The 25,287-nt window shown below is 54.1% G+C and overlaps 1 protein-coding gene across 2 annotated transcripts in view; it reads left to right on the top strand.

Moving 5' to 3' along the window:
- Nucleotides 1-25,009, top strand: part of POC1A (POC1 centriolar protein A) — a 67,285-nt gene extending 42,276 nt beyond the window's left edge. Inside the window, exons 10-11 of one of the 2 annotated variants that reach the window (XM_041760519.1) lie at nt 6,059-6,198; nt 24,798-25,009. In XM_041760519.1, coding sequence (XP_041616453.1) covers nt 6,059-6,151 — 93 coding nt within the window. In that variant the 3' untranslated portion in view covers nt 6,152-6,198; nt 24,798-25,009. Of the gene's footprint in view, nt 1-6,054; nt 6,199-24,797 lie in introns of both variants that reach the window. The other variant, XM_041760518.1, reaches the window with a different exon arrangement.
- Nucleotides 25,010-25,287: the final 278 nt, after the last annotated feature.

Here is a 25,287-nt window from a genome sequence, read left to right as displayed (position 1 = left end):
TTGTGTCAGTTTGAGGAATTGATCAAGATTGAAGAACATTGATTTCCTCAGCTCAGCTGAGCCTACAAATTAGTCCGTCAAAGCCATTCTTCGTCTCTGTTACTGCCTTTCCTGTTTCTAGCATTTTCGTGGACTCTTTCTTATAACTTCTGCCTCTCTGGTATTCCCCATCTGTCCATGTGTGTTGGCCACACTTTCCAGTACAACCTCTAACATATTAGTCATAGTTACTTTACATTTTATGTCTGATAGTGCCACCATCAAAGTCTGATTCTGCTGATTGCTTGCTTTTTTTTTTTTTTTAAGATTTTATTTATTCATGAGAGACACAATGAGGAGAGAGAGGCAGAGACATAGACAGAGGGAGAAGCAGGCTCCCTGCAGGGATTCCAATGCAGGACTCTATCCCAGGACATTGGGTTCACGACTTGAGCCAAAGGCAGATGCTCAACCACTGAGCCACCCAGGTGCCTCTGCTGATTTCTTTGTCTCTGACAGTGGAGTTTCTTTCCTTGCCTTTTTGTGTGTCTCATCATTTTTGATTGAATGCCATACATCATGGTTAGGACAGTAGAGACAAGTAAATAGTCTTATCAGGAGTTGAGCTGAGTTTAGTCTTACTGTGTACTTAAGGTGAGGTCTGGGTGTAGGAGGGTTTTTCCTCAGTGTTCCTGCTCCATCCCCAGCTTTCATCCTTCCCAGGCGGGGCGGGGGAGGTACTCAGCCTTTAGAAATTTGTTGGCTTAATTCAGTTCTTCTCACTCACTTATGTGGCTCTCAGTGTCCCTTCCTCCTATGCTTTGCCAGAGGTGAGCTAATGTTCACTTTGGTTTCCGTAGAAGAGTCTGTCTTTCCTTGGATTTCAGGCTGGTTGCTTGCTTCATGACTTCAGTTCTCTGATTTAAGAAAGTTATGATTCATTTGGGTTGTCAGTCTTTTTCTTGTTAGGATGGGGTTTTCCCCAACTCTCTACATCCTAGGCAGAGGCTCGTTATCCGTATCTGCATCTTGATGACGTATAAGTGAGACTGTAGCCAGTCCAGATGGGTTGATTTCTTGTCACAAGGAAGGCCTGCAAGCTGTTTTGTTGTTTTGTTTTTTAGTAAATTTATGGGTTGGTGACCCATGTGTTCGAGTGGCTGAGATCAACCAGATATTTCTGCAGTTTCTACTGTGTGAAAGTGCTGAGCTCCTGGTGGCGTGTGACAGGCCGGTGGCAACAAAGTGAGACAAGCAAAAGATTAACGTACTGTGAGAGCCCAGGATCCCATAGCGGGGTGGGGTGAGAGGGGATACCTACAGATCCTAAGTGAGAGTTCCACGAAGTCAAATAGATTTGTCTTTTCTGTGTTTTTGCCTTTTTCTCTTTGATGTTAAGAGATTTGTATTTGACCAAAGTAAAGCATGTCAGCCTGGTGCAGCTCTGTAGGTATATAGTGTGTGCTGATGTCATTGTGACTTTGCTGGTGCACACTGTCCCTGTGAACCACCACCAGGCAGGGGCCTTAGGGACCCTTTGATGTTGAATGGGCAAAGCACTGATAGCATTTCCCTCTTACATGTTGCTCCCAGTGTTCCGTCACTGTCATTACTCACAGCCCTGTATGTGCGTCCCTTCCCAGTCCTGTTCGTCATCTCCTTATCTCTGCTTATCGCTTGTTTGCCAAGCTCTGGGAAATGCCACATCTCCAGGGTGCTGGAGTGCAGGTGAGTGCTGTGATGCTGTGTAGGGTGGGGCCACTGGCCCTTTGCCTTGGGAAGTTTTCATTACATAGGAATGTCACCATGGTGGGCTGGGCTCTCTGAGGTATCCAGTGTGTGCGAGGGCCTGCTCTGTGTTCAGCTCCATGCCGAGCAGGCATTCCAGGGCAGGTGGGTGGGGGAGTGACGCAAAAAGTGTTAGACGCAGGATGTAAGAGGAGTCGGGCATGTGGAAGCAGAACTGCTGGCCATGTCACCTGTCAGAGGCAGTCTGATGTCAGGGAACTGCCTGTACTTTGGGTTCCGATCCCAGCTCTTGTTTCCTGGTGACATCGAGCAAGATCTCTAACCTCCCTGAGCCTGCTTCCCCATGTGAAAAATAAAGTTAATAATGCCTGCTGTGAAGGGCCACTATAAGGATTAAATGAAGCAACATGTATAAACACTGGCACATGGTAGGTAACAAGGGGACAACAGCCATTGCCAGGCACCTTTATATGCTGGCCTGGTGGTATGTTAAGTGCTGGAATGTCCACCATTGAGAGCAGAGAGGAAGCAGAAAAGGGTCATGTCCTAGGGAAGCTAAGACGAAGACCAGCCAGTGCGGCCAGAGGAATAGCCCGGGGCAGGCAGGACCCTGGGCCTGTGAGTGAGGCCTGAGGCTGGGGCCCTTCGGCAGGTCACCTGCTTCCTGAGCCTCTGTCTCCTTTGTTGTAAAATGGACACAGCCCATGAGAGCTTGGAGTAGGTGGGAGGACGTGGCAGCCCCTGCGGCCCTGTCCTCCAGAGGCTGCCTCCCTGGCTTGGCACATGGCTGCTGTCCTCAGTGCACCTTTGGAGCTGGGTTCCTGTTGCAAGTCAGTGGTGCTCCCCCTGCCCCCCCCTCCCCCCCAACTCCTCATCATCACTGTGCTTCTAGAGACTCAGCTCAGCACTGTCAGTTTCTGGGCCGTTTTTCAGAAACACTCAGAATTTCCATTCCGTCGTTCCAGGCAGCAGGCAGCACCCCGTCTGGCCACTCCTTGAGGATGCTGGCTGTCAGGACAGAGGGCTGCCTGGCTCCCACCCTCCCTCCTGAGGCCTTTCCTCAGGGAGCAATGGCGACTCACCATCCATAAGAAGAGTGTGCATGTCTGGAAGGTGATGGTGGGGGGGGGTTGTCCTTCGGAAGCATCAGGCCCAGGGCTGGAGCTGCTTCTCAAGGAAGGCCTGCTGGTGATGTCAGAGAGGTGCTTTCACAGCCCAGCCCTCTGAGGGGCAGGCCCAGTCATCACCCCCATCTAGCAGGTGAGGAAGTAGAGGCCAAGGGCCACCTCACCAACCATGCTGGAGCTTGGATGTTGGCCAAGGCCTGTCTGAATCCCTCCCTGTCCCCACTGTACTCTGCTGTGTCTCCTGACATTACTGCCTGGGGCTGGGGGCTGCTGGGGTGAGGTGAGGGCTGCTTAAGGCTTCTGAAACATTTCCTTTCAGGGTGGACTCCTAGGCATTGGGGTCTGAAACTGTGCGCTGGTCATTGTTAACAACAACCAATGTTGTGGTTGAACGGCCTTTGTACCTCTTATTATAATTACATGATACCCTTGAGCAGTAACCATTGGGAACTTTTGAAAAAAAATGAAGGTTTATTGCTAACAGGACCTAGATATAAAACAGCACATGTGAAGCCACACAGCAAAGATGAGGGTAGAGGGTAGAGAGAGGGAGCGCCTGGGGTTCTACTTTATTGGGATTGAGGGTAGAGACCTAGGGATTTTAAGGGCTCACTCTTTACTAGTGAATTTTAAACATAAGTGGGAATTGAAGGAAAAACCACGTGGCCATATAGTTAATTATCAAAATCTACCCAGATCTCAGAAACAAAAGAGCTGGGAGGTGGCCCAGCTCTTTATCTGGTCATGGGCTGGCACAACGTGTTGGCAATGTGTTTATTCAAGATAGCCCTCTGCAAGTGGATGCCTCTTTTAAGTGGATGCCTGGGCAGTCAAGAAGTCAAGCACTTGCATTACAAAACAGAAGAAAACCCCCACAGCTGTCAGGGCTTACACTTAGGGAAGTGCATTGATTCCTGGAGGACAGGAGCTGGGCCCTGGTAGACTAAGGTCTCGCAGAGTGGCTGCAGCACCACCGCAGACCCACCAACGATGGGCTTGCACACATGGCACTGCTCCTGTTTTCAAGAATACTCTACTAGCTTTGGGTCTCACATTCAAATTCTCTTTAACTGCCAGAGCCTGTGTTTTCCCGGGTTCAAATGGACATGCACTGGAAAGTTTGCTATCTGTGAAACTAGGACACTCTCCAAATAAAGGAAAATAGCCAGGGGGATCCCTGGGTGGCGCAGCGGTTTGGCGCCTGCCTTTGGCCCAGGGCGCGATCCTGGAGACCCGGAATCGAATCCCACGTCGGGCTCCCGGTGCATGGAGCCTGCTTCTCCCTCTGCCTGTGTCTCTGCCTCTCTCTCTCTCTCTGTGTGACTATCATAAATAAATAAAAATTAAAAAAAAAAATTAAAAAAAAGGAAAATAGCCAGTAGAGACCATGTGCCAAACTGCCCTCCTTGGCTGGTTGGGAATCTTCTCCTGGGCTGATTCTTTTCAAGGACTCTGATGCCCGCCCAGGTGAGCATGTCCAGGGCGGAGCATCTTCCTAGGGCTAGGCCACTGTGAGTTCATCCAGGATGGGTGAACTCAGATGGGCCCACTCAGAGATGCAAGCCGACTGCTGCTGGCAGGTGTGCAGGCATCCTATAGGTGAGAGCCCCAGTCACAGCCAGTATACTCTACTGGCTGGATGAGGTAGCCTTGGCTCTGTGGCACATGGGTAGTTGGCAAGTGTTGAGCCCAGTGATGTCCCAGATTCAGAAGGGAGAGGGGTGATAGGTGGAGGCAGGAGACAGGGAGAGGGACACAGACACATGGACAGGCAGTGGGCCCTATGGTCAGGCTGGTATTGGTTCATCCCACTTGTGTGCTGGCCCTGGATATAGAGTGGCTGGAGGAGCAGGGCAGGGGTGGGGCAGGCCCAGGTGTGTGGGAACACAGAGCTGCTGCTGACCATGAGTTCAGGGTTGCAGAGCAGGTGGAGGACAGGATGCTGGGACAGAGGAGAGGAAGGGTGGATGAGGGCCTTCTGATAGGGAGGCCCTTGGGAACTGGGCAGGAGGGTGCAGAGCAGGAGGGGAGCTGTGGAAGGAGGTAGGCTGGAGCGGGGTGTCTTGTCAAGGGGCTTGAGTTTTCTCCCAGAGGCAGTGGGGATCCCTGGAGGACTGGCAAGGCCAGGGAGTGACGTGGTAACCTTTGGAATGTCTGTCTGTGAGGTCGTGGTTTAAAACCCTAAGCCCCAAGTGTGGCTGCCTTTAAGGGTAACCGGGACTTTGGGGCCGGCCTAGAATGTGAGCCTCACCAAGCACGTCATTTGTACAGGGAGCAAGTCCACAGAGGAATTGGAGGCTCCAAGACCAAAACCGAGGCATCTGCCAACTGTGTCCTTGGGAACCGGGTGGCTCTGGGAACCCACCTTGCTGAACACATGCACAGTGTTCAGGTTAGGAGAAGCATTCATCTATATGTAGAATAGTGCCTGAATTGGGGGAGAGGGGTGCCACATGTTAGACTGAGGTGAATCCCCTTAGGAAATCACTTGTGCTCAGTGGTTGTGGATGAGTGTTTTGGGGGCATGTGGCAGAGGTTAGGCTGGCTTTGGCATTTGAGAGCTGAAACACCTTAGGCAGGAACACTGATCCCTCACATTCTGGAATGCAGCAGCAGCCCAGGGTGCCTGACCCGTGGATTCTGACTCCCACCAGGCATCTGGATGTTCACATACAATGCTGGTTTTCCCAGGGATTCTGCACTAGGGCAGGGTTGAACGTTCCCCCCAGTTCTAGGCCATCCCCATGCTGGGGGTGGGGAATTGGCATTGAGCTCACCAAGAAAGGGGGTGACTTCAGAGCCAGCCTGGGCTTCAGGCTCTCCAGACTCTCAGAGGCCTACCAGAGGGTGCAGGCTGCATGAAGAGCCCGCAGCTGGCCTGGCCTTGGCCTCCCGGATGGCCTCCAGGAGCCAGGGGAGGGCACTCACCCACCGGCCTGCACCTGCCTCCCAGGCTCCTCCAGCCCTTACTGCCAAGTGCTCTGGTTGCACTCCTCACCCGTGGCCTCTGTCCTGGCAGGGCGTGCATGGCCTGGAGGTGGGAGTACTGCCCCACCGTGTTTCTCCCCAGTCTTTGGGCCTTATTTACTCCAGTTTGCTGGTGGTTTTCCACTTCATCCTTTGGAGGGACCACTCTCTCTGTGTTTCACTAAGCACTGAATGAGGACTGAAGGACTCCCTTTCTTTTCATTGTCTTTAGCCAGAAGTGGATTTCCCCGTCCCTCCAGGTGGAGGCAGGAGTCAGGAGTCGGTGCAGAGCCAGCCCCAGGAGCCCATCAGCATGCCCCAGACGCTGACCAGCACACTGGAGCACATCGTGGGCCAGCTGGACGTCCTCACCCAGGTAGGCCATGACGTGTGTTTATCCCACTTGGCCTGGCATCTGGACCATTTGAAGGTGGGCCGCAGGTGCTATATTTTTGAAAAACATAATCATAATGGACCTACTTTCCAGCCCAAATTAATGAAATTGCAGTGCCTGCCCTGAGATCCTGGTTCTCAGGGCCATCTGAGCCTTGGCCAAGCCACTGGTCTCCAAAATCACCAGTGCTGGATCCTGCAGGGTGTCCCCTCCCAGGGCTGGCCTGGGCCACAGCAGAGCTTTGAAAGAAACACTGTCCATTCATCCCACTCATTGCAGGGTGGGCACTCCAGGGACATGCCAGGGAACTGTGAGCAGTGAGTCAATGCATCTGGGAGTCCAGGCTCTGGATTTGAGGGTTTGAGCTGGCACTGCTCTTATCCTCCATGCAACCTTGGCGAAATCCCTTCGGCTCTCCAAGCCCCGGTGCGTTCTTCTGTGATGTGCAGTGGTCATGCAGTGGTCATGGACTCCATGTCCTGTTTGTGGTCAGAATTAAAGGATATGAATCTTTGGGAAGTATTTGGCTTACTCCTGGCTCTAGGTAGGTGCTCAGTAAATGGTAGCTGTGTTGCTATGAGCAGTGTCATCAGCAAGATAGGCGTGGACTCCAGCCTCTGGAGCATATGTACATTTGGCAGTTTGCAATACAGAATCACAGCGCAACAGTTTCCCTAAGAGCAGAATGCCCTGGCAAGAGGGGGCAGCCAGTACCATGGGCATGAGAGTGGCCCTGGCAGAGGGAGCAGCCTGCCTGCAGGCCTGGGGGCCACTGGCACATCTAGGCAATGAGCAAGGCCCAGCATGGCTGGTATGGGGCATGTGGGGGAGCGGGGGGCAGGCCAGGATGTAAAGGGTATCAGGCCCCTTCCACACCTGGACTGTGGGTGTAGACCACCTTCTTCTGTGACAGCTCATGGGTAGACCAAGGGTATGAGAGGACTGCAAAAGACCCTTGAGTCTCTTACAGAAACAGAGCTGAAATGACATGGCATCATTTCTCTGTCTCTGGATCTGGAGCCAAGGGAGCAAAGCTCCTCTGCGTCATGTCACATGGTCCACGGAGTGTCACTGCATCCCAGCTGGTACTGCACACCTTGGGCCCAGGGAAGAAAGGACATTTGAAGGGAAAGGTCAGACATCGGTGGCTGGGGATGGGAGGGGGAGGGGTACAGGACAACTGCAGGCACATGAGACATTTCTGAAAGCCTGTTAACCCTTGAGAAGATGGCATGTGCTAAGAGAAGTAGGAGCAACGTGCACATCCCCCACCTCAGACACATCAGAAACTGCCGAGCCTGCCTCATGTTCTTCACAGCCTTGTCAAGTGAGAGATCAGGGGAGGTGGAATCAATTAGAACTTTATAGGATAAAATTGGAAATTAAGTCTGAGAAGATGGTTAAAAATAGCTTCATTGGATCGCTTCATTGGATCACTTCATTGGAGTATAGCACTAAAAGCGTTTCCTGTCACTGTGTTTCAGGGATGCACACTGGAGGTTTTGTTATGTGTTAGCAGTTCTGAATGTGATAGTAACTTTGTAGAAAACTGGCATCACAGAGAATAATGAAGGCTCTCTTGTGGCCTGGGCCTCTGGCCCTGGGTCTCAGTGGCTCTGTGGGCACCCTTGTCCTACCTCACGCCGTCCAGCCCCTTTGCAGATCCAAACAGCACTCCACCCCCGACCAGATGCCAGTCACCTGCTCTGCCAAACAGCGTGCATTCCTGAATGTTCCTGACGGACTTGACACATCCTAAGGAGGAATCTTGGTTTCCACAGATGAAGCCCCAGTTGAGGCCTCAGCCCATTTCCAGAGCAGTAGAAGTACATTTGTGCTAACCAGCATGGTGTCCTTAAGCTTGGTTCCTGGTTGTTTTCCAGACATACCTCCTCTTCTGGATTTGGGGCTCTAGCTGAGGTGTCCAAGCCACAGCCAGAGCTATGCCCTGTGGGCTTGGGCATTCACTCCTCTTGGAACCAGCTTGGCCATGGGCAGCCTCCTCTCTGGAGGCTCCTCAGAGGCCTAAGAGCCAGGTGACCCTGCTGTGTATAGCTGCCCACGTAGGTTGCTTAGCCGGGCTCTGAGCCTCTGAGGTCTGTGGGTATTGGCCTTACCTGCTGGCCCCTCAGTGAGTACTTCTCACCATCCTGATGTGCCTGTGTGCTCTGGAGGGGTGGAGGTGTCTCAGCTACCCTAACATGGACTCCTGCCTCAGAGTTGTCTGAATCATGCTGTTCTCTGTCTCACCCCCCTCACTGCCCCTTCCCTCCCCCTCAAGGAAGTCTACTTCAAAGAGGCTTCTCAGGGGGAAGCTGCCTTCCGGGGCCTTCAGTCCTCCATCCCGTAGAACATCCTCCAAGGAAGAACTGTGGGGGCTGTAGTGGCTGGGGGGATGTTTATTGAGTTAGTCACAAAGCCTCCAGCCCCTGGGTGACATGAGCAGGATACCCCATTGTGGAAACTCACAGTTCTCAGAGCCTGTCTTCCTGCTCCACAGGCTGGTGTGACCCAGTGATTGAGTCCTCCTCTCTGGATATTCATGGTCCATCTGCGCCAGTCTGAAGGACCAGTCTCTGTCCTCTTCAGTGGCATTTCTTTTTTCTTTTTTTTTTTTTTTAAGAATTCAGTGGCATTTCTATGCAAAGCAAAGGCCCGGAGGTCGGTCAGCTGAGTGCACGCCCATGAAGAGGGATGACTCAGCTTGCTTGGGCAAGGTGCTTAATCTCTGGGCCTCAGTTTCCAAATCTGGAGCATAGTGAGTAGCCACCTCTCAGGGCTCATGTGAGGATTAGATGTGTTAGCTTGTGTGAAGCTCTTTGAACAGTGCCTAGCAGTGCCATGTGCCGCCCCTGCCATTGTTCAGGCCCTGGCAGGGGTGGCAGGGGCGGGGGTCACAGCAGCACCAGAAACAGCCTCCCCAGTTCCCCACTGTCTCCCTGCCCAGAAGAGCCATGCCTCCGCCCTCACAGTGGGGGTGGCAAGTTCCCTACATTCCCTGAGCCCTCTCTGTTCTGGGGCCAGCAAGCTGGCAGCATGGCTTCTCTCCCAGGCTGATAGGCCCATCACTCCGGGGGAGCAAATGCTCCTTGGGCCATGTGCAGCATCTGAAATACAGCCCTTTGACTCCCCAGTTGGGGTTGTACTGTTTTATTTTTTCAGAGATGCCTTTTCTATAAAGTGCATACATTGTTTTTCAAAAGTGTGCCCATTCGGGGAGATAACCTTGGAATGCGTTGCAAGGTTCACAGGCCTTTATCCAGCTCCCAAGTGGGTGTGCTCTTTGGACTGGCCTGTCCTGGCAGGTCTCCCTATGGTCTTGTTTTAGATGGGAAGTCCACAGAGTGAGGATCACGTCCTCATTGTCATCTTCCTCCTCCCACTGTTTATCTGAGACCTGCATCTTTCCAAGGGCCTTCCTTCATGGCCCTCATCTCATCCTCCCACCTGGTGCCCAAGAGCTAGCATCATGGCAGGTGCAGACAGGGTATGAGTAATGGCCTGCTGGGCCTGGACCAGCCCAAGGGGCCAATCAGCCTGGGACTTCTCCAGGATCCTGGGTGATCCTGAGCTCAACCCACTATAAGCCAGGGCTCCCCAGCTTCACTTGCTAGACAGTTTTGGTGTAGTCAGGGATGACTTCACCGAGGAGCCCACCTGCAAGCCAAACTTGATCTCTCTGAAAGTTAAGGCTAGATATTCTTGCTCTGTGATCGCAGAGTCTGGTAGCCCTTAGGTCCCTGGCCAGAGCATACACTCCCTTGCCCTGGCCCTTCTTTGTGTAGGAGACACCTTCTTTAATCCTGTGAGGTTTCTGTGTGGGGCTTCACTGATTGTTCCACTGCTTTCCTTTGGACCTTGATCCCAGCTGGGTGCCATGTTCCGAACAGCTGGGGTCTGTCTGGCCTTACATATCCCTACCAGCCGTGGGGAGCAGTGTGAGCCACCTGCCCATTAGCTTGGACACACCTGCCCTCCTGGATTTGAGGACCAACCCCATCATTCATCACCTGGGTGACTTTGGGCATGTGACATTGTTCCCAGAGCCTTAGTTTCCTCCCTTGGAAAGTGGGGACAGTCCAGCCAGCTTATGTCCTCTGAGCACTATTGTGAAGCTCCTGGTTAACTGGTTGTGCTAGACCGGCACCAGCTCTTCCCTGAAGCACAGCACAAAGTTGATGTGTTCCCAGTGAAGTATGGGAAAGTACCGGGGTGGCCAGGTAACAGGAGTGTCAGGAGTGGACATTCCACAGGCCTCTGCAGCTGCTGGACTTGAGTCCCAGGAGTGCCCTTGAGGTGCCAGTGAGACTCTAGTGGTCTGGCTAGACAGTAGGATGAGAGGGAGAGAAAGAAGAGGTCTTTCCCCAGGTCTGGGATGGGGGAGCCCAGGAGGCGATGGGGGACTGGAGTGTACAGGGGCTATTGAAAATCAGGGATGGGTCATGGGGCCCATTAGATGGGAGCCTTGAATCTGGACCCAGGCATCAGGCCAAGATTGAAGCTCTTCAAAGACATATACTTATTGTATAGCTATTCTTTGAATACATAGACAATAGACATATAGCTATTCGTTTTTTTTTTTTTCAAAGATTTTATTTATTTATTCATGAGAGACACCGAGAGAGAGAGGCAGAGACACAGGCAGAAGGAGAAGCAGGCTCCATGCAGGGAGCCCGACATGGGACTCGATCCCGGGTCTCCAGGATCACACCCTGGGCCGAAGGTGGCACTAAATCTCTGAGCCACATGGGCTACCCCTATAGCTATTCTTTGAATCTAGTTATCATAATGGTTTTTGGGGAAAATGTGTTTGCTAACAGTGGAGTTTAGATTTTTCTTTTTTTAAAAGATTTTATTTATTTGAGAGAAACCACAAAAACAGGGGGAAGGGCAGAGGGGGAGGGAGGAGCAGGCTCCCCCGCAGAGCTCAATCCCAGGGCCCTGAGATCATGACCTGAGCCCAAGGCAGATGCTTAACTGACTGAGCCACCCAGGCGCCTTGAGTTTAGGTTTTTCTTTGGAGACTTTTTGCTCCTTAAAACCCAGCATGGGAATTCTCAGCAATACTGGGGCTGAGGTCATGAGTGGATACCTCCCTTCCTCTTGTGACGCTGTCTTCACACACACTTTAAAGAATGTATACCTATCCTATGGCTACCACAAGTCACTGACCTTCTGGGCCTGCCCCAAGTCTTCTCTTCCTGAGAAAATTCACTTAACCTTAGAGGCCTACGAGGTCCAGAAAAAAAAAAAAAAACCCAGCTGCGCTTCTGTCTGTGTGGGTCTGAGTAAACCTTGGTTTCCTCCTGTAGAGGAGGAGAGCCTTTATGCACTGCCCATGTGCCCATCCCATGGGGTAGGCAGCAGAGGTCAGCACCTCACCTGGGGCTGGGATTTCCTGTAGGGTCTTCTTTCCATGGGTTGCTTTCATATCTCCCCTCCCCTTGAGGAAGGACTCCAGGGTGGGCCCCATGGCTGCCAGGCCTGACTCCTTGGTGATGGGCATTCGACATGTATCCAGACAGAGGCCCTGACCTTTCCTCTCATGTTCTTCTGGAGGTGCATCAGATGGTCTAGGGGTCCCTTTCACATGCTGGAACACTCACCAGTGAGCCGGGAGAGGCTACTTTCCACAACTAGCCTAACTGCATGAGCTCACCTCCTGCACATCGGCTCCCTTTGCTTCCTTTGCGCCTCCTGAGTGACTGAGGTTCGGGTGGTGCTGGGAGTTACAGAGTCCCTAGGCCTTCCTCAGGGGCAAGGGGTGGGGTGCTGAGGCACAGTCAGTACCCAGGAGCTGGAGAGGCCACAGCCAGGGCCCTGGGCCCAACAAATGGCTGGGTGGTTTTGCCTCAGAAGCCCACAGCAGAGTTATTTTCGACTCCAGTTTCACATCTTGCTGCTTTTTAAAAATACCAAACCATGAAATTCCTGCTCCAACTATGTTTTTTTATGGCACCCGTGCTTCAGGCTGGCCACAGCAATGCTGTGATGTCACGTTCAGGTTCCTGTGACTCACCGGGGGTTGCTGGGCTCCAAGACTAGAACATGCATGCAGTGGGATGCAGGCGGGGGCAGGCCCACCCAGCCCTGCCAGTTTGGGCCTCTGACATTTGAATTTGTGAAATATCCAGGTTGTAACTCTGCTGGACCTAACTCAGCAAGGCTAAGGATTTTTGTCTTGTGCTTTGGGGAGTCCGATAGAATGGCCTGGGTTTTTGTTTTGTTTTGTTTTGTTTTTGTTTTTGAGACATCCTGACCCTCCCTCCCCTGCACAATCCTGGAGGTTCCCTGTTTGATGGGCTGCTTGGGCGAGGCACCTAGTTCCATGCTGGCAGGGAAGGTGGGAACGCAGGGCCTGCCGAGCTGCCTGACCATTCTCTGGGGCTTTCAGTGTCCCTCTTTCCTAGGCAGACCAACGATTGTGCAAACACTCTATAGATTTTAAAGCAGTTACGCCATTTTAGCTGGGTTCCAACTCTCCCAGGTGCACCCAGACCGAACTCTTTGGGAAGGTATAGAGTGAAAGTCATCCTGCCCAGCCGCCCTTACCCCCTGCCAGGATTCCTGTTTATAGAGTGTATGTAGCCCTTTCATGTCACTTGGTACACGCAGGCAGTGGGCCCTCTCTCCACATTAGCACATCTGGCCACCTGGCCTATGTAGTCCAGAAGGGGTCTAGCTGACCTCTTCTGTATAGATATTCAAGAGCTGCCCTTAGGCCAAAGTCAAGTTCGGGACAGTCTGAGCTCCCACCACTTGGGGTTTGGAGACAAAAGATTTGTTTTTCCTCTGTCAAGAGGCTGCTTCCTGGGGACTGGACACTCTGTGGTCTGTGTCAGAGGCATACTTGGGGCTGACTCCAGCTAGTTGCAGAGGGGCTGGGCCCTGGCCTTTGCCCAGCCTGTTGCTCTTTTAGGCAGTTTATCCATAGGCTCCTCTGGCTTTGCAAAAAGCAAAGGTTGGGGCAGCCTGGGTGGCTCAGCGGTTTAGCGCCACCTTCAGCCCAGGGAGATCCTGGAGACCGGGGATCGAGTCCCACATTGGGCTCCCTGCATGGAGCCTGCTTTTCCCTCTGCCTGTGTCTCTGCCTCTCTTGTGCATGCTCTGTGTCTCGAATGAATGAATGAATGAATGAATGAATGAATGAATGAGTGAATGAGTGAATAAATAAATAAATAAAACAAAAAAAAGCAAAGGTTGGTGCTGTTAGCAGCACTCAAAAGAGGACGAGCTCGTGTTTATTATTGCACAGGGTGCTGCATGGCAGCTCCATCTTCTCTGCCGTCTGTGGTTGTGGCAGAAAGCACCCTTCCCCAGAGAAGCTACAGATCGAAGGCCCCCACCCACCAGATGGGCTTGGGATGGCTGCGGTTACCTCTGAGGCCTGGGAATGTTCACAGTCTTAGGAGATTTCTCCTGTGAGGCCCAGAGCAAGGCTGGAGCTGGGGAGGGGCAGGGCAGGGACTGGAGCAGAATAACAAGGCCCATGCAGGGGTATCTCATTCAGACTGATTCTAGGATTACTCCCGAGGAGGGAGGAAGGGGACACTGGGTGGTTTGCTCTCACTCCTCTGGGGACCCATGGGCTCTCTAGGAAAGGGTTAAGCCCTGGCCACAAGAAGGGGCCTAGGAGTATTCTGGTTGACTGGCAGTCCCAAATAGGCCTCCGTGGCTCTGTGATGAACGAAGTCACAGCTGGCCCTGTGGCCATTTGGCATGCTCCCAAATGAAGCACCACTGGAGCAGGGTCAGGGAAAGCTACTGTCTGGCCTGCCACTTCCTTCCACCTGTCCTGTAGAGGGCTCTCTCTGGGCCTGGACCGCTGGTATTGTGGAGGAGAAAAAGCAGAAAGAAGCTTTAAACTTGGTGAGGCATGGCTTCTGGGGGAGAAGTTCCATGCCCCCCTTTCTGATTTGGGCCCAGCTAGTGGCTCCAGATAACCATCCAAGATGAGAGGCTAGGTTTCATGTCGTGGATCAGTGGGTCCTCGGCAGGCCAGGGGAATTCTGTGAGCCCTTCGTCCCTGAGCTGGTCCTGTTGGGCTGGGGCTACAGCCTCACTTGCCAGGCTGTACTGAGGCCTCCATCAAGCTGCCTGACAGTCCGTCTGATTTGGGACGATTGTGTTTTATCAGGTTGTGGTAAATTAACTACCACATTGGATTACGGATTGTTGGAAAGTCAGCTTCCAAAGAAATGTAATGCAGAAGTTGGCCAAAGCCAAGATTTGCGCCCCAGGCTCAGCCCTGTTTGGACTCAGCATGGGGTCAGAGTACAGCAGAGCTCTGGCTGAGTGGCGACTGGCATCCTGCATCTTAGGGCCTGTCCTGGTCAGAAGCTTGTCTCCCTGGTGGCCTGCCCAGGGCTGACAAAGAGATGAGCTTGAACCCAGGCCAGTGTTGGTGGGATATGCAGCTCAGATCCTCCATTCTGGTGTGGGTAGCACATGGTTGTATGGATGGTGGTGAGTGGACCCACTCTTTATAGCTTCTCTTTTGGGGGTAAGTAGTAATATGGAAAAGCATGTGTTCATTTAAGAGGAGTTGCTTTTAAGCCACAAGGAAGGTAAATTAGCCAAGATTCCTTAATCCCATGGCTAATCCACCAGTAGAAAATAGTGTTTCATGTACTTCCCGAAGAGAGCTAATCCTCAGTAGAGGTGGGGGTTGGGGGATGCAGAAACGTCAGAGAAATCCTATATCCCTGAGATAATGTGAAACAGAAACACGGACCTGTGGGCTCAAGGGACAAAGGCTTGTTTTGCGTTGTTAGCAGCCAACCGGGGGGTGAAAGGGGTTGGTTGAAAAGACAGTTGCCAAGCCCAGAGAGATTGGAGGAATTTCTTCAGGAACACATTTTGTTGTGCATCAACTGTGTGTGATCCTGGACAAGTCAGTCAGACGTCAGCATGAGAGGGAATCTCCCGTTTCTTCCCCTATGAAGTTCAGGGCTTGGAGCCGTTAGCCCTCATCAAATCAGGCCTGAGGCGAGAGAGGGAGGAAGCAGGCCGCTTCCTGGATTCCCACCCCACTTGGTGCACCCCCACATCCTGCTGAGGCCCAAGCCAGCTGACAGGGGCCCCTCTGGCCTGCCTGCCCCTCCGATCCCTCCCCCATTAACCCCTAAAGCTCGCCAGGTCCAGGGCCCAAGCTTGGGAAAGTTCCTCACCAGTCCAATGGGCTTATCCTCAGAGTAAGGCCACTCTAGGCCCTGGAAACCTGGGCTGTCTGGTACAAGACTTGAATTCTCTGGATCTTCATGGTGCTCAGGGCTTGGCATTTGTCTGTCCCGCACCCAGTGTGCACCTACTGTGTGCCTGGAAACAAAGACCGCAGTGAGCCTGTCCTCATGATGCTGGCATTCAGACTGACGGATGTCAACAGACTGTCAAGGGCCAGCATCTGCATCTTTGACTCAAGGGCCCCTTGCCACAGACCATGTGGTGCTAGACAGAGCAGGGAATGGGGAGGCAGAGCCTTAGGGGGTGGGAAGGGCTAGGCTTGGACTAGCGGCCCCCACTCCCAGGAAGCCATGCTGGTCCTTCCGGCCCCCATTCACCCCCCATATTTAGCCATGGGCTGGCCAGGACACCATCAGCAAGATGGAGCCCTGCGTATGCGCATGTGTGTGCGCACACACAGACATACAGCAGCAGACAGAGCCGTTGCTGGCAGGAGATGAGGCGGAGCTGTGCGGGCGCTGCGCCTGGCAGCCCCATTTTGTTTTGATAGCTCACGAGACCCCACAGCAAAGAGATTCCCCTTTTCTTGCATCTGTTTTAGATCTTTAAAATCTGAGTAAAGTCAAAACCATGCTACAGGGGAGATTAATTCCACATTTTTCCATCTTTGCTATGAAACCAAAGGAAAGTTAGACATTCTGAGCGGCACAGTCGAGATGGGGGCATTGAGCCAATGGCCAACGCCAGGACGTCCCCTACAGCCTGGCACGAGGGTCCCCAGGGGTGTGGCTGGGCAGCTGTGCCCTCTCCCAAAGCCCCAGGGCGCCCGGGACCCTACCACCAGGAATCTGGCTTCTGTGTTGGGGGGAGGGGGCTGGGATGTCCCAGCCCCTGTGGGAGACTGCCTGGAGGAGCCCAAATCAACCACAAGCCTGAAAGTGATTAAAAGGAACTTTCCGTCACAAGAGAACTTTAAGGGGCAGCCAGACCACCACGTGCTCTGATGGCTCAGCCCCTACCAGGCTGGACCACGGGTGCCTCCTTCAGGGCCTCATCTGTGCCCAGGGCCCCCTGCAGCCCAGAGCTCAGCTGTGGCCCCGGTGAGGTAGGGAGCTGTGCTGCCCATGGTACACCCCCATGTTCAGAGCAAGGGCTCCTTAATAGTAGCTGTACTGGAGTGGAGCCTGGAGAGATGCACTATATAGATGAGGAATCTGAAGCCTAGAGTCCAATAACTTGCCCACGGCTGTTTAGCAAGTTAGTAGTCGGGTTCAGGTTTGAATCCAGGAAACACCGCTCTGGAGCCTCACAGGACAAAGGTGGGATGGGGGTTACTGGGACAGCATTTTCCAAGGGCCTGTACCCATGCTGTGATCAAGACATCCTGGGAGAGGAGAGGAGGGTGGGCACCAAGTGTGGGGGTGGGACCATGAGGACTTCTGGGGGAAGGGGGTTGGAGTGGGGCATTAGGTAGGTGGCTTTGGTCAGCAAGAGCAGTAGTAACAGGCAATGTGGGCCTTGAGTCCGGCCTTTATCCCAGAGCTCCTGGACAGAAAAGGGGCTTGGCAGAAGGAGTGTGGAGGTGAAGGGTGACCCAGGAGTCCCAGGACGCTGAGGGGGAAGGTGGGGCCTGAACGGTACAGTCACAGAGAGGGAAGTAGCTGGGGCCCACCTGCCACAGACTAGGGGCCCTGGGGCAGGGGCAACTGGCCCGAATCAAGCCCTGATTCAAGGGCGCTGCCCAGCCTGACCGAGCAACCAGAGGAGTCATGGATGGCATGGTCCAGTCACCTGACTGGCTTCCTGCACCCCATCAGGCTTCCCTGTGGCTCCCACCCACTGTTAGCACCCCACTGTGCTCAGCATTCCCACCGCCCTCTCCCAGCCTTGGCCCAGTGCTGCCTCTGCCCTGCATACTTCCCCTCTCTCCCTCTTTTGCTGCACTCTATAGCCCTGGCACACACCTGCTCATGTGGCACCCCCGACCCCAACCCCTTCACCTTTTGCCTTGCTGCCCATCCTGCCCCCTACAGACGTTGATGGCTCAGTCTCCTGGCTTCCTGCTACACCGCCAGCACAGGGCAGTATTAGTTCCCCTCACTGCTGTGCCCCCAGCCTGACAGAGTGCTTGAGGAGGGCATGTGGCTGGATGTGAACTCTCTGGCCCAGCCACCCTGTCCACCTGTCTTCCACCCTCCAGAGAAGCCCAGGAGGGGATGTTGACCATAAAAATCACCTAAGAGGGGCTCCATGCTCCACCTAGGGCTCTACCTAGAGCAGAAAGTGGACGTGAAGAAGTCCCCTGGCTGGGGTTGGGGGGGCTGCCAGAGGGAAGGGCCGCCCCAGAGCTGGATGGGATGGGGGAGTGCTGGGGGAAGCCTAGAGCATAGCCTCCACGTGCAGCAACGTTCTATAAGGAACTGGCCGAGTATCTGAGAAATGCACATAGAATGGCTGGCTGGTCTCCCTTGGTCTTTCTCCCTCCTTCCAAAACATTACTCACTGTTAGTCGTGGCTGAGCAGCTTCACCAAAAGCCTGCCCAGACAGGACCAGTGCTATGGCCACACCAGTGCCTAGAAGCCCCACAAGCCAGCATCTGTTTGCAGCACCTGGCAGACCCGACAAATGTGGGAGTGTCAGGAGGGCTTGTTGGTGTACTGTGGCCCCTCAGGGCTTTGTGGAAGTTATAGCTCTAGTTTTCCTTACATTTGCATGTGGGCTCCACAGGAAAGAGGCTTTCAGCAAAGGTCGTAGTAGCAGCAGCACTCTGGGTGGAGGAGCGGCTGCCGGAAGGCCCCTGGCTCAGAGCATCTGCCCTGGGTCTGTGTTCTGAAGTGCCAGCTCATTCCCTTCCGTTTCACCTCCAGCTGTGCCACCACTTGGCCATGGTCAGTTCCAGGACTGAGAGCCTCTTCTCCCAGACTCAGTCTAGAACCAACTCTGAAAACTAGCCACAGACATGCAGGAACACCCTCCTCAGGCCGTACTTGCTCAGACCTGTGAGTGTGATAAGGCAGTGCCAGGGAGTAGAGACTTCCCTGTTCTGCCCCTTTCTGGTTAAGGGCCCTGGGGCGCCTCCTCCACCTGCCTTGTGGCCACCACACTCTAACCTGCTCAAGCACTCCAGATGAACCACATTGACCTCCCTGATAGTTCCAAGTGTGCCATGTTCTTCTGTGCCTCAGGGCCTTTGCACCTGCTGTACCTGGCATTTGGAACGCATTTCCTTCAGCCTGACGTGTGTTGTCACCTCACAAAGCCTTGGTCAGCAGAGCTGGAGCTCTCCTTCCCAGGTCTGCCAGCCCCAGCATCAGCCGTGTCAGGGGCCTGGATTTCAATTGGAGGTCACCCTCTGTAAACGCATCCTCCTCCTTTTCTTCTTGCCTTCTTCTCAAACGCAAGTGAAAGGGGGATGAAAAAGAGGCCTAAAAAGGAGATAGAAATGAGGAATAGAGGAGAGTGGAGGAAAAAAAAATGCACGACAAGCCCTCCTCAAGAGGAAACCATTCTGAGGAGAAATAAGAGGCCAGGAGGGCTGAAAGAAGGGGAGGTTGTGCTCTGAGGAAGTAGGGGGCCCAGGAAGGAGGCAGTCCACTGGTGAGAGCAGGGACAAAGGAGGAGCTCAGCAAGCCCAGGGAAAGCATGATGGTGAAACTGGCAGGCAGAGATTGGTCACCAGAGGACTGCACACTGCTCTGTGAGACGAGTGGGGCCTCTGTGTGCTGGGTGAGTCCCTTCTGCCCTTCTGGTGCCTTTGTTGCACCACTTCCGGGGTGGGTGGGATTCATTCAGGGAGCACTGGACTCTTGCCTCTTCCACACGATGCCCGTGCAGAGCCCGTGGGAGTATCCTGGTTCCCCAGCCCTCGGGCAACAGGGCCAGGCAAAGGCCCTGCAAATCCACATTGGCCCCCGGCAGTACTGCAGCTGCCTGAGTCCTTGTCACACATCAGGAGTGGAGGCTGTCGCCTTGGCCACCCAAAAGTCAGTGGAGATGCACTCCCTGGGCTCTGCCCCAAGCAGGGCACCCAGACTGGCCCGTTTAGGCCCTTAGTGGGTGCGGGGACAGTGTGGGAGTGGGGCTCAACTGTACCAGCTGCTAGAGCCCCGCAGCCTTGGGCAGGCACCTGAGGCCTTGGTGCCAGTCGGGGAAAGGCATCTAAGGCAGCGAGGTACAGAGCCATGGTGTCTGTCAAAGTGTCCCCCATGTTGTGTTGTCTCCTACATGGAGTTGGGGGCCCTGGGTGCCAGACATGTGGCTGAGGCCTGGCATTTTGGTGCAGCTTCTTTGAGCATCACTGAAGTTCTTAGGGGACTAGAAATATAGGCCTGTCACTTTAAAATCGGTTATTTTTATACCCCACTCAGAAGGCCCTTCGGGTGTTACATGAACCGTCTTACACATCTTGAACTGTGAGTGAGAGAAGCCGCTTGCCTGTTAATGTTGCCTTGACAGGGGACAGATCAGTGTCTGCTGTCTCCTAAGCAGGACAATGAGGATTCAAATAAGATGCCGTTGCTCACCTCTCCCGGGAGGATTTTCCTCTGGAGAGCTCAGGCAGCCGGCAGGCTGGAACAGCGTCCCCGCCCCCAGCCAGAGCTGGCTGCACTCTGGCTCTTGGATTTGGCCCCCAGTACCTCCAGCACCCTCTTCACTGGCAGGCCCCCTGCATTGGGCTGTCCCTTCCTTGTCACCCACTGAGGGCCAGGCTGCCTCAGATCCTGTCTGGTGCCCAGGGACCCGTGGGTCCACTGCTCTCCCCCTACCCCGGAGTCCCCCCCAACCTCCCCCACCGTACCCCCAGCAGTGAAGATGATGTCAGTGATGCAGACTAGCCATGCTGCTGGCCCAAGTTCACTGCCAGACCTTCAGAGGGGCCTTACACTTAGTCTGTTCTGCCTGGAGCCCGTTGTCCACCTCTCTTGAGGGCCGTCCTGTTCTGTGTCCGGTCCTGTGTTCAGGGCCTCGGGGCACATCCCTCCTCCCATTTGGGACCCAACTTACCAGGTGGTGCGGGCCCATACCGTGTGGCTGTCCCCGGTCTAGACATCCCCTTGTGGCAGCCGGAGGGGTCTGCCCCCTACTCAGCCTAGGACTACCAGCACCATCTTTTGCTCTGAGGCACAGCCTGCAGGCCCTGGTCCCATCTCCCGCTTCTGGGAAGCCGTTCCTCACCCCCACACTGGGCCTTCCTCTGCTCCATCCCTCCTGTTCATTACTTTCCCTGCCCCCTCAGGGGTCCGTGCACACTGATCCTTTGGCCCCAGTGCCCTTCCAGCCGTGCTTGCCTGGCAAACTTGGCCTTTGCTCACCCCTCCCTGCCCAGCACCGCTTCCCCGGCCTGGACCCCTCTGTTCTTCCCAGCACACCCCGCTGGTCTGTACTGCTGCCCAGCACTTGCCCCTTCACCCCAGGGCGCACCCTGCGGGCCCAGCTGACTCTGTGCGTGCCATCATCACCCTCAGTAACTCAGGCCTGCACAGGGGTTGCTCGGTGAGGATGGGTGAGTGAAGAGATTCTGGGGCAAGGGTCTGCCAACTTTCTTAACAGTAAATACCAGGTTTTGTGGATCATAGGGTCTCTGTCACAACTGTGCAACCTGCCATTCTAGCCAGAAAGCAGCCATAGACGATACCTAAACAGATGGGCACGATGATAAAACCTTCTTTACAAAAGTAGGCACAAGCCGAATGTGCCAAGCTTCAGTCTAGAGAAACAACAGAATACGTTCAGTGGCAAACAGGAATGTTTCCAAGAACACCTTTCTCATGACAAGGGCCATGGCTTCCTGGAAATTGCCGGTAACAGCAGCAGAAGATGGTTCAGAAACAAGCCCCCAGGTGACCCTCTGACAGGTGTGACTTTGAAGATGAACTTCTGGGTCTCCTGTGACCTTGCCCTTGACGCTCCCTCCGTGGTTTGCAGGCAAAGGCTGTCATGTTTGAAGTAGATGGTGTTGGGCAAGGAGTGACAGTGTCCAGGCATGGGGTCTGAATTCTGCTTCCTGTCGCCATGGTTCAGGGAGAGAGAGATGTCGTATTTAATTGAACTCCATGTTGTGAGGGGCAGGGCATCCGGCAGTGACCAGGGTGCGTTCAGTTCCATAGCGTGCTTGGGAACTGAGCACTGAGGCTGAGAGACGCCGCACCCCAGTGAAAGAAAGCATCGAAAATTCAAGCGTCCGGCGAGTTGCTCATCTAGTATCTATGAAAAGGTTATTGTTGTTATGTCCCTTTTGTCCATATAACGTTGCCTTTTTATAACTTAAAATTGTGACTTTTGTGAGAATTCCAAACCTTAGGGCTCAGTCAGGTGAGAGACTGCTTTATGGGGCTCGGGGGCATCTGAGGCCTGGGAACTGCCTGAGGGTGGCCTGATGTTGTGAGGGGGCTGCTAGGGGACCCTGGGGGTTATCCCTTCCCACTGTTGCTGCTCATTCCATCTGGAGCCACCTGGCCAGGTGGCCTGGACAGAAGGTAGCTGCTGGTGGGTAAGAGCAGAGATCCACAAGTTCCTCCTCGGGCTGCTTGAGTTGGGCCTTGGTTGAGCCATGCGGGGGCATGGTGGGGGTGGGGGGAGCACACAAACAGGCCTTCTGGGGTTATAAGGCCAGTAGCCCTCAGGCATATGGGGAAGAATAAAGCCAGGCCTCACTGTATGTGTGCCTGATGGGGACAGAGCAGAGGTGCAGCTCTCAGTGCCTTAGCCCAAACTCTGAAGCCAGGCCACCGAAGTTCACAGCCCTGGTTTGTTATTTATAAGCTGTGGGACTTGAGGCAGGTTGCTTAATATCACTGTGTCTTGATTTCCTCGCCTGAAAATGGGGATGATAAAGGCTCCTACCCTGAAGGATTGTTGAAGAAGAAACTTTTCCATGAAAATGACACCCCCTGCTTTATAAAAAGAGAATTAAGGAAAATGTGCAGAGCAGAGACTGCCGGACAACGTTCTAATGTACGAATAACCCAAAATCGTCCTCCTCTCCCTGTCCCGTCCTTCCGGTGCAAACGGGTTGGGTGGGATCAAATGTGAGTGCGAAGGACCTGGTGGACTTCAGCCCTGGATGGTGGCTGCCACTCAGCATCTGGGCAGAGTATGCCAGGGGCGTGGGGGAGATGGGAAGTACAGACCAAACACAGAGGTGATGACTCTTCCAGAGTCTTTCTCCTCTGGAAAAGAAATGGGAAAATGGCAGGGAAAAGAAGGGGCTGCAGATTTGAGGACTAGTGGATTTCAAGCCTTTCTGTCTACAACATGCCATGCAGCACTCCCTCAAAACTCCCAAAGGAAGGGCCCACAACCAGGCTGGCACCCTCCTTTCAGGGGGCTGGATTTGAAAGACGTATGTGCCTTTGTGTTTAAAGAAATTTAATATCGACAAATGACATATTTCTACCGAGCTGAAGTATGGCCCCACCATGGGACTAAGTGGAGGCCCTTGAAATGCGTGGCTCCCCGGGTATTGACATTGGCCCAGCACCTACTGCCTCCACACTTGAGAATTCGGTCCCTGCGAAAAGTTAAAAGGGGTGGGGAGGGGGTGGGCAGAGAGGAAAAGCAGGCTGGCTCCCCCACTGTGACCTGGAGTCCGGGGCCGTTGGAAAAAGTCTGGATGAGGAATGATTTTGGAGCTTGGCTCAGCGCAAGTTTCACAGCAGCCAGTGGAAACTTCCAGGAATGCTGCTCTGGGCCAGCCAGGGGCTGTTTCCGCCACCACTTTTACGAGGTACAGACCCCTCCACAGCTTCTGGCCAGCTCAGGGGTGGGTGTGTGGCTATCTCTTTCAGCCCAGCTCTGCCTCTCAGGTTGCAGTGCACCTTTTCAGGCTCAGGCCTGGACTCCAGAGGGTTCAGAGCCCCTTCAGCCCAGGCCAGCTCATTTGGAAAGGGCCAGCCGCCAGGAGGAGCAGCCTCCATGAGCAGCTGACATCCGTGCGGGATGCTGTGAGAATTTATAGCAGCCTGAGAGGGGAAACTCCCTCCCAAAATGTTTCAATGTTTTATTAAATGTATGAAAGGAAAGTTTCCTTTTCACTGGACCAAGGCCCAGAACCTCCTTGGAGCCTCAGGGAAGGTGGCAAAACCCCTTGGGAAAGCCCACAGACAAATGGGGGCTGAGCACTTAGGCTGAGAGACTTTCTAAAATTAATAGAAAGTATTGTTTCTTAATCTGACCCTTTTCTGCTGGCTGTAGGCTGCACAGTACAGAGACCAAGCCTGCTTCGTTCATAGCAGACTCGCCCAGTGCCTGGTGCAGGCCCGGCGTGCACAGGCCCTCACCCAGCCCTCAATAAGGAGGTGAAGGAGAGCTCTGCCGTCGTGGCCAGCATGGGTCAGGCTGGGCCCTCGAGGACCGGGGTTGGCTCTGTGACTGGTGGGCAGGCCCTGGGCGGGAGTCTCCTGGTGGGCAGGGGGCCAGCTGCTCTCTGGGGAGCACACTCCCAGGTAGTGCTGCCCCTCTGCCAGCACTCTGTCCAAAGCCAGAGAAGGTGGGCAGGTTTTCTGCAGCCTTGTCTAGCAGCCATGTCTGCAAGAAGGCCCTGGCCTATGAGGCACATGCAGCCCCAGCAGCTGGGGGCATCTGGCAGGCCAGCCAGCCAGGTCCACAGGCTGGCATGCTGGGTGTGCAGGAGAGGCCAGGGAGCTAGGGCTCAGCCTCTGGAAACCAGCATGATGACAAGCGTTGCCAATGTGGGTCAAGCTAAAAAGGGCTGGGCACCATCCTGAGTCACCTCATAGTCTCCAAGACTCCTATGAGCTTGGCACTGTCCTTCCATTACGGAGGAGCAAAGGGGCTCAGAGATGGAGTTAGGGCCTAACTCCCTGATGGCGAATTTCCTGTAATTCCTGTGCTCTGATGTCTCTGGGCAGTGGTCCTCACTGGACTTGGACAGGCAGAGGCCCTCCTAGGCTCAGGGTTGCTCAGTCACTCACCCCCCAGCCCGGGAAGCCCTTCCTCGTGTAGAGGTGAAAGGCCTGAGGCATGGCCAGGATCCAGGTGGGGTGCCTTCGTTTCCAGGTAGAGTTTTCTTACCTTTGGAATGGAGATGGATGATGGTCTCCAGTTGATTGTGGACAGAGCCTAGTCCAGACAATAGAGTGGTTCTGCTCCAGACTCCCAATATAAATGCCAGACTACTGGGGAATCCTGACCCTTGATTGTCTTGGGGAATGCCCAAGGGCTATGGGACCTGCTGCCTACCTTCCTTCACTGTGTCCTGCCCTCACCCACAGACATCAGAGAGCAGCCATCCAGAGCCAGGAGGGGACATGAAGGTGAGAACTGTCCCCAGGCAGAACAGCGGGCTGAGCAGCTGAGCAGAACTGGCTGAGGGGATTCCCCAGGGCAGCCCGGAGCCCCTCCATCCTCAGAAGACTGACCACCATTTATTTTGCAGACAGTCTCCATCCTAGAGCAACGGCTGACACTGACGGAAGACAAGCTGAAGCAGTGTCTGGAGAACCAGCAGTTAATCATGCAGAGAACAACACCATGATCAGGGGAGCAAGAATCAAGAGCTCGGTCGATTTTGGGGGGTGGCAGGGCAGGGATTTGTACTATGGGACTTGGGTAAATAAATGAAGGGGATTTGGCTCTGTGGGAATCCCATCTATCCCTGAGCCCCAGAGGTTATGCCCTTCTCTCCTCTGCCTGCCCTCTGCACCTGGAGGCTCTCCTAGCAGTGGAAGGCCCCCATAGGCAGGGCCTGCACTTGCAGGATGGACTGTGTTTGGTTTAATGTGAAGGAGTCACTTGAAAACCTTTGCTACCTCAGAGTCCTGACATGCCCTGAGATCGCGGCTCCTGGCCAGAAGCAGTAGCCCCAAGCCCCCTTACGGAGGTTTGTCCCCCTTTCTGCCATATGATTGGCTCTTCCCACCCACAAC

The sequence above is a fragment of the Vulpes lagopus genome, chromosome 7, assembly GCF_018345385.1.
Source record: "Vulpes lagopus strain Blue_001 chromosome 7, ASM1834538v1, whole genome shotgun sequence".
Taxonomy (NCBI): domain Eukaryota; kingdom Metazoa; phylum Chordata; class Mammalia; order Carnivora; family Canidae; genus Vulpes; species Vulpes lagopus.
Note: the sequence above shows the minus strand (reverse complement) of the source record. Positions and strands in the feature narration are given on the sequence as shown.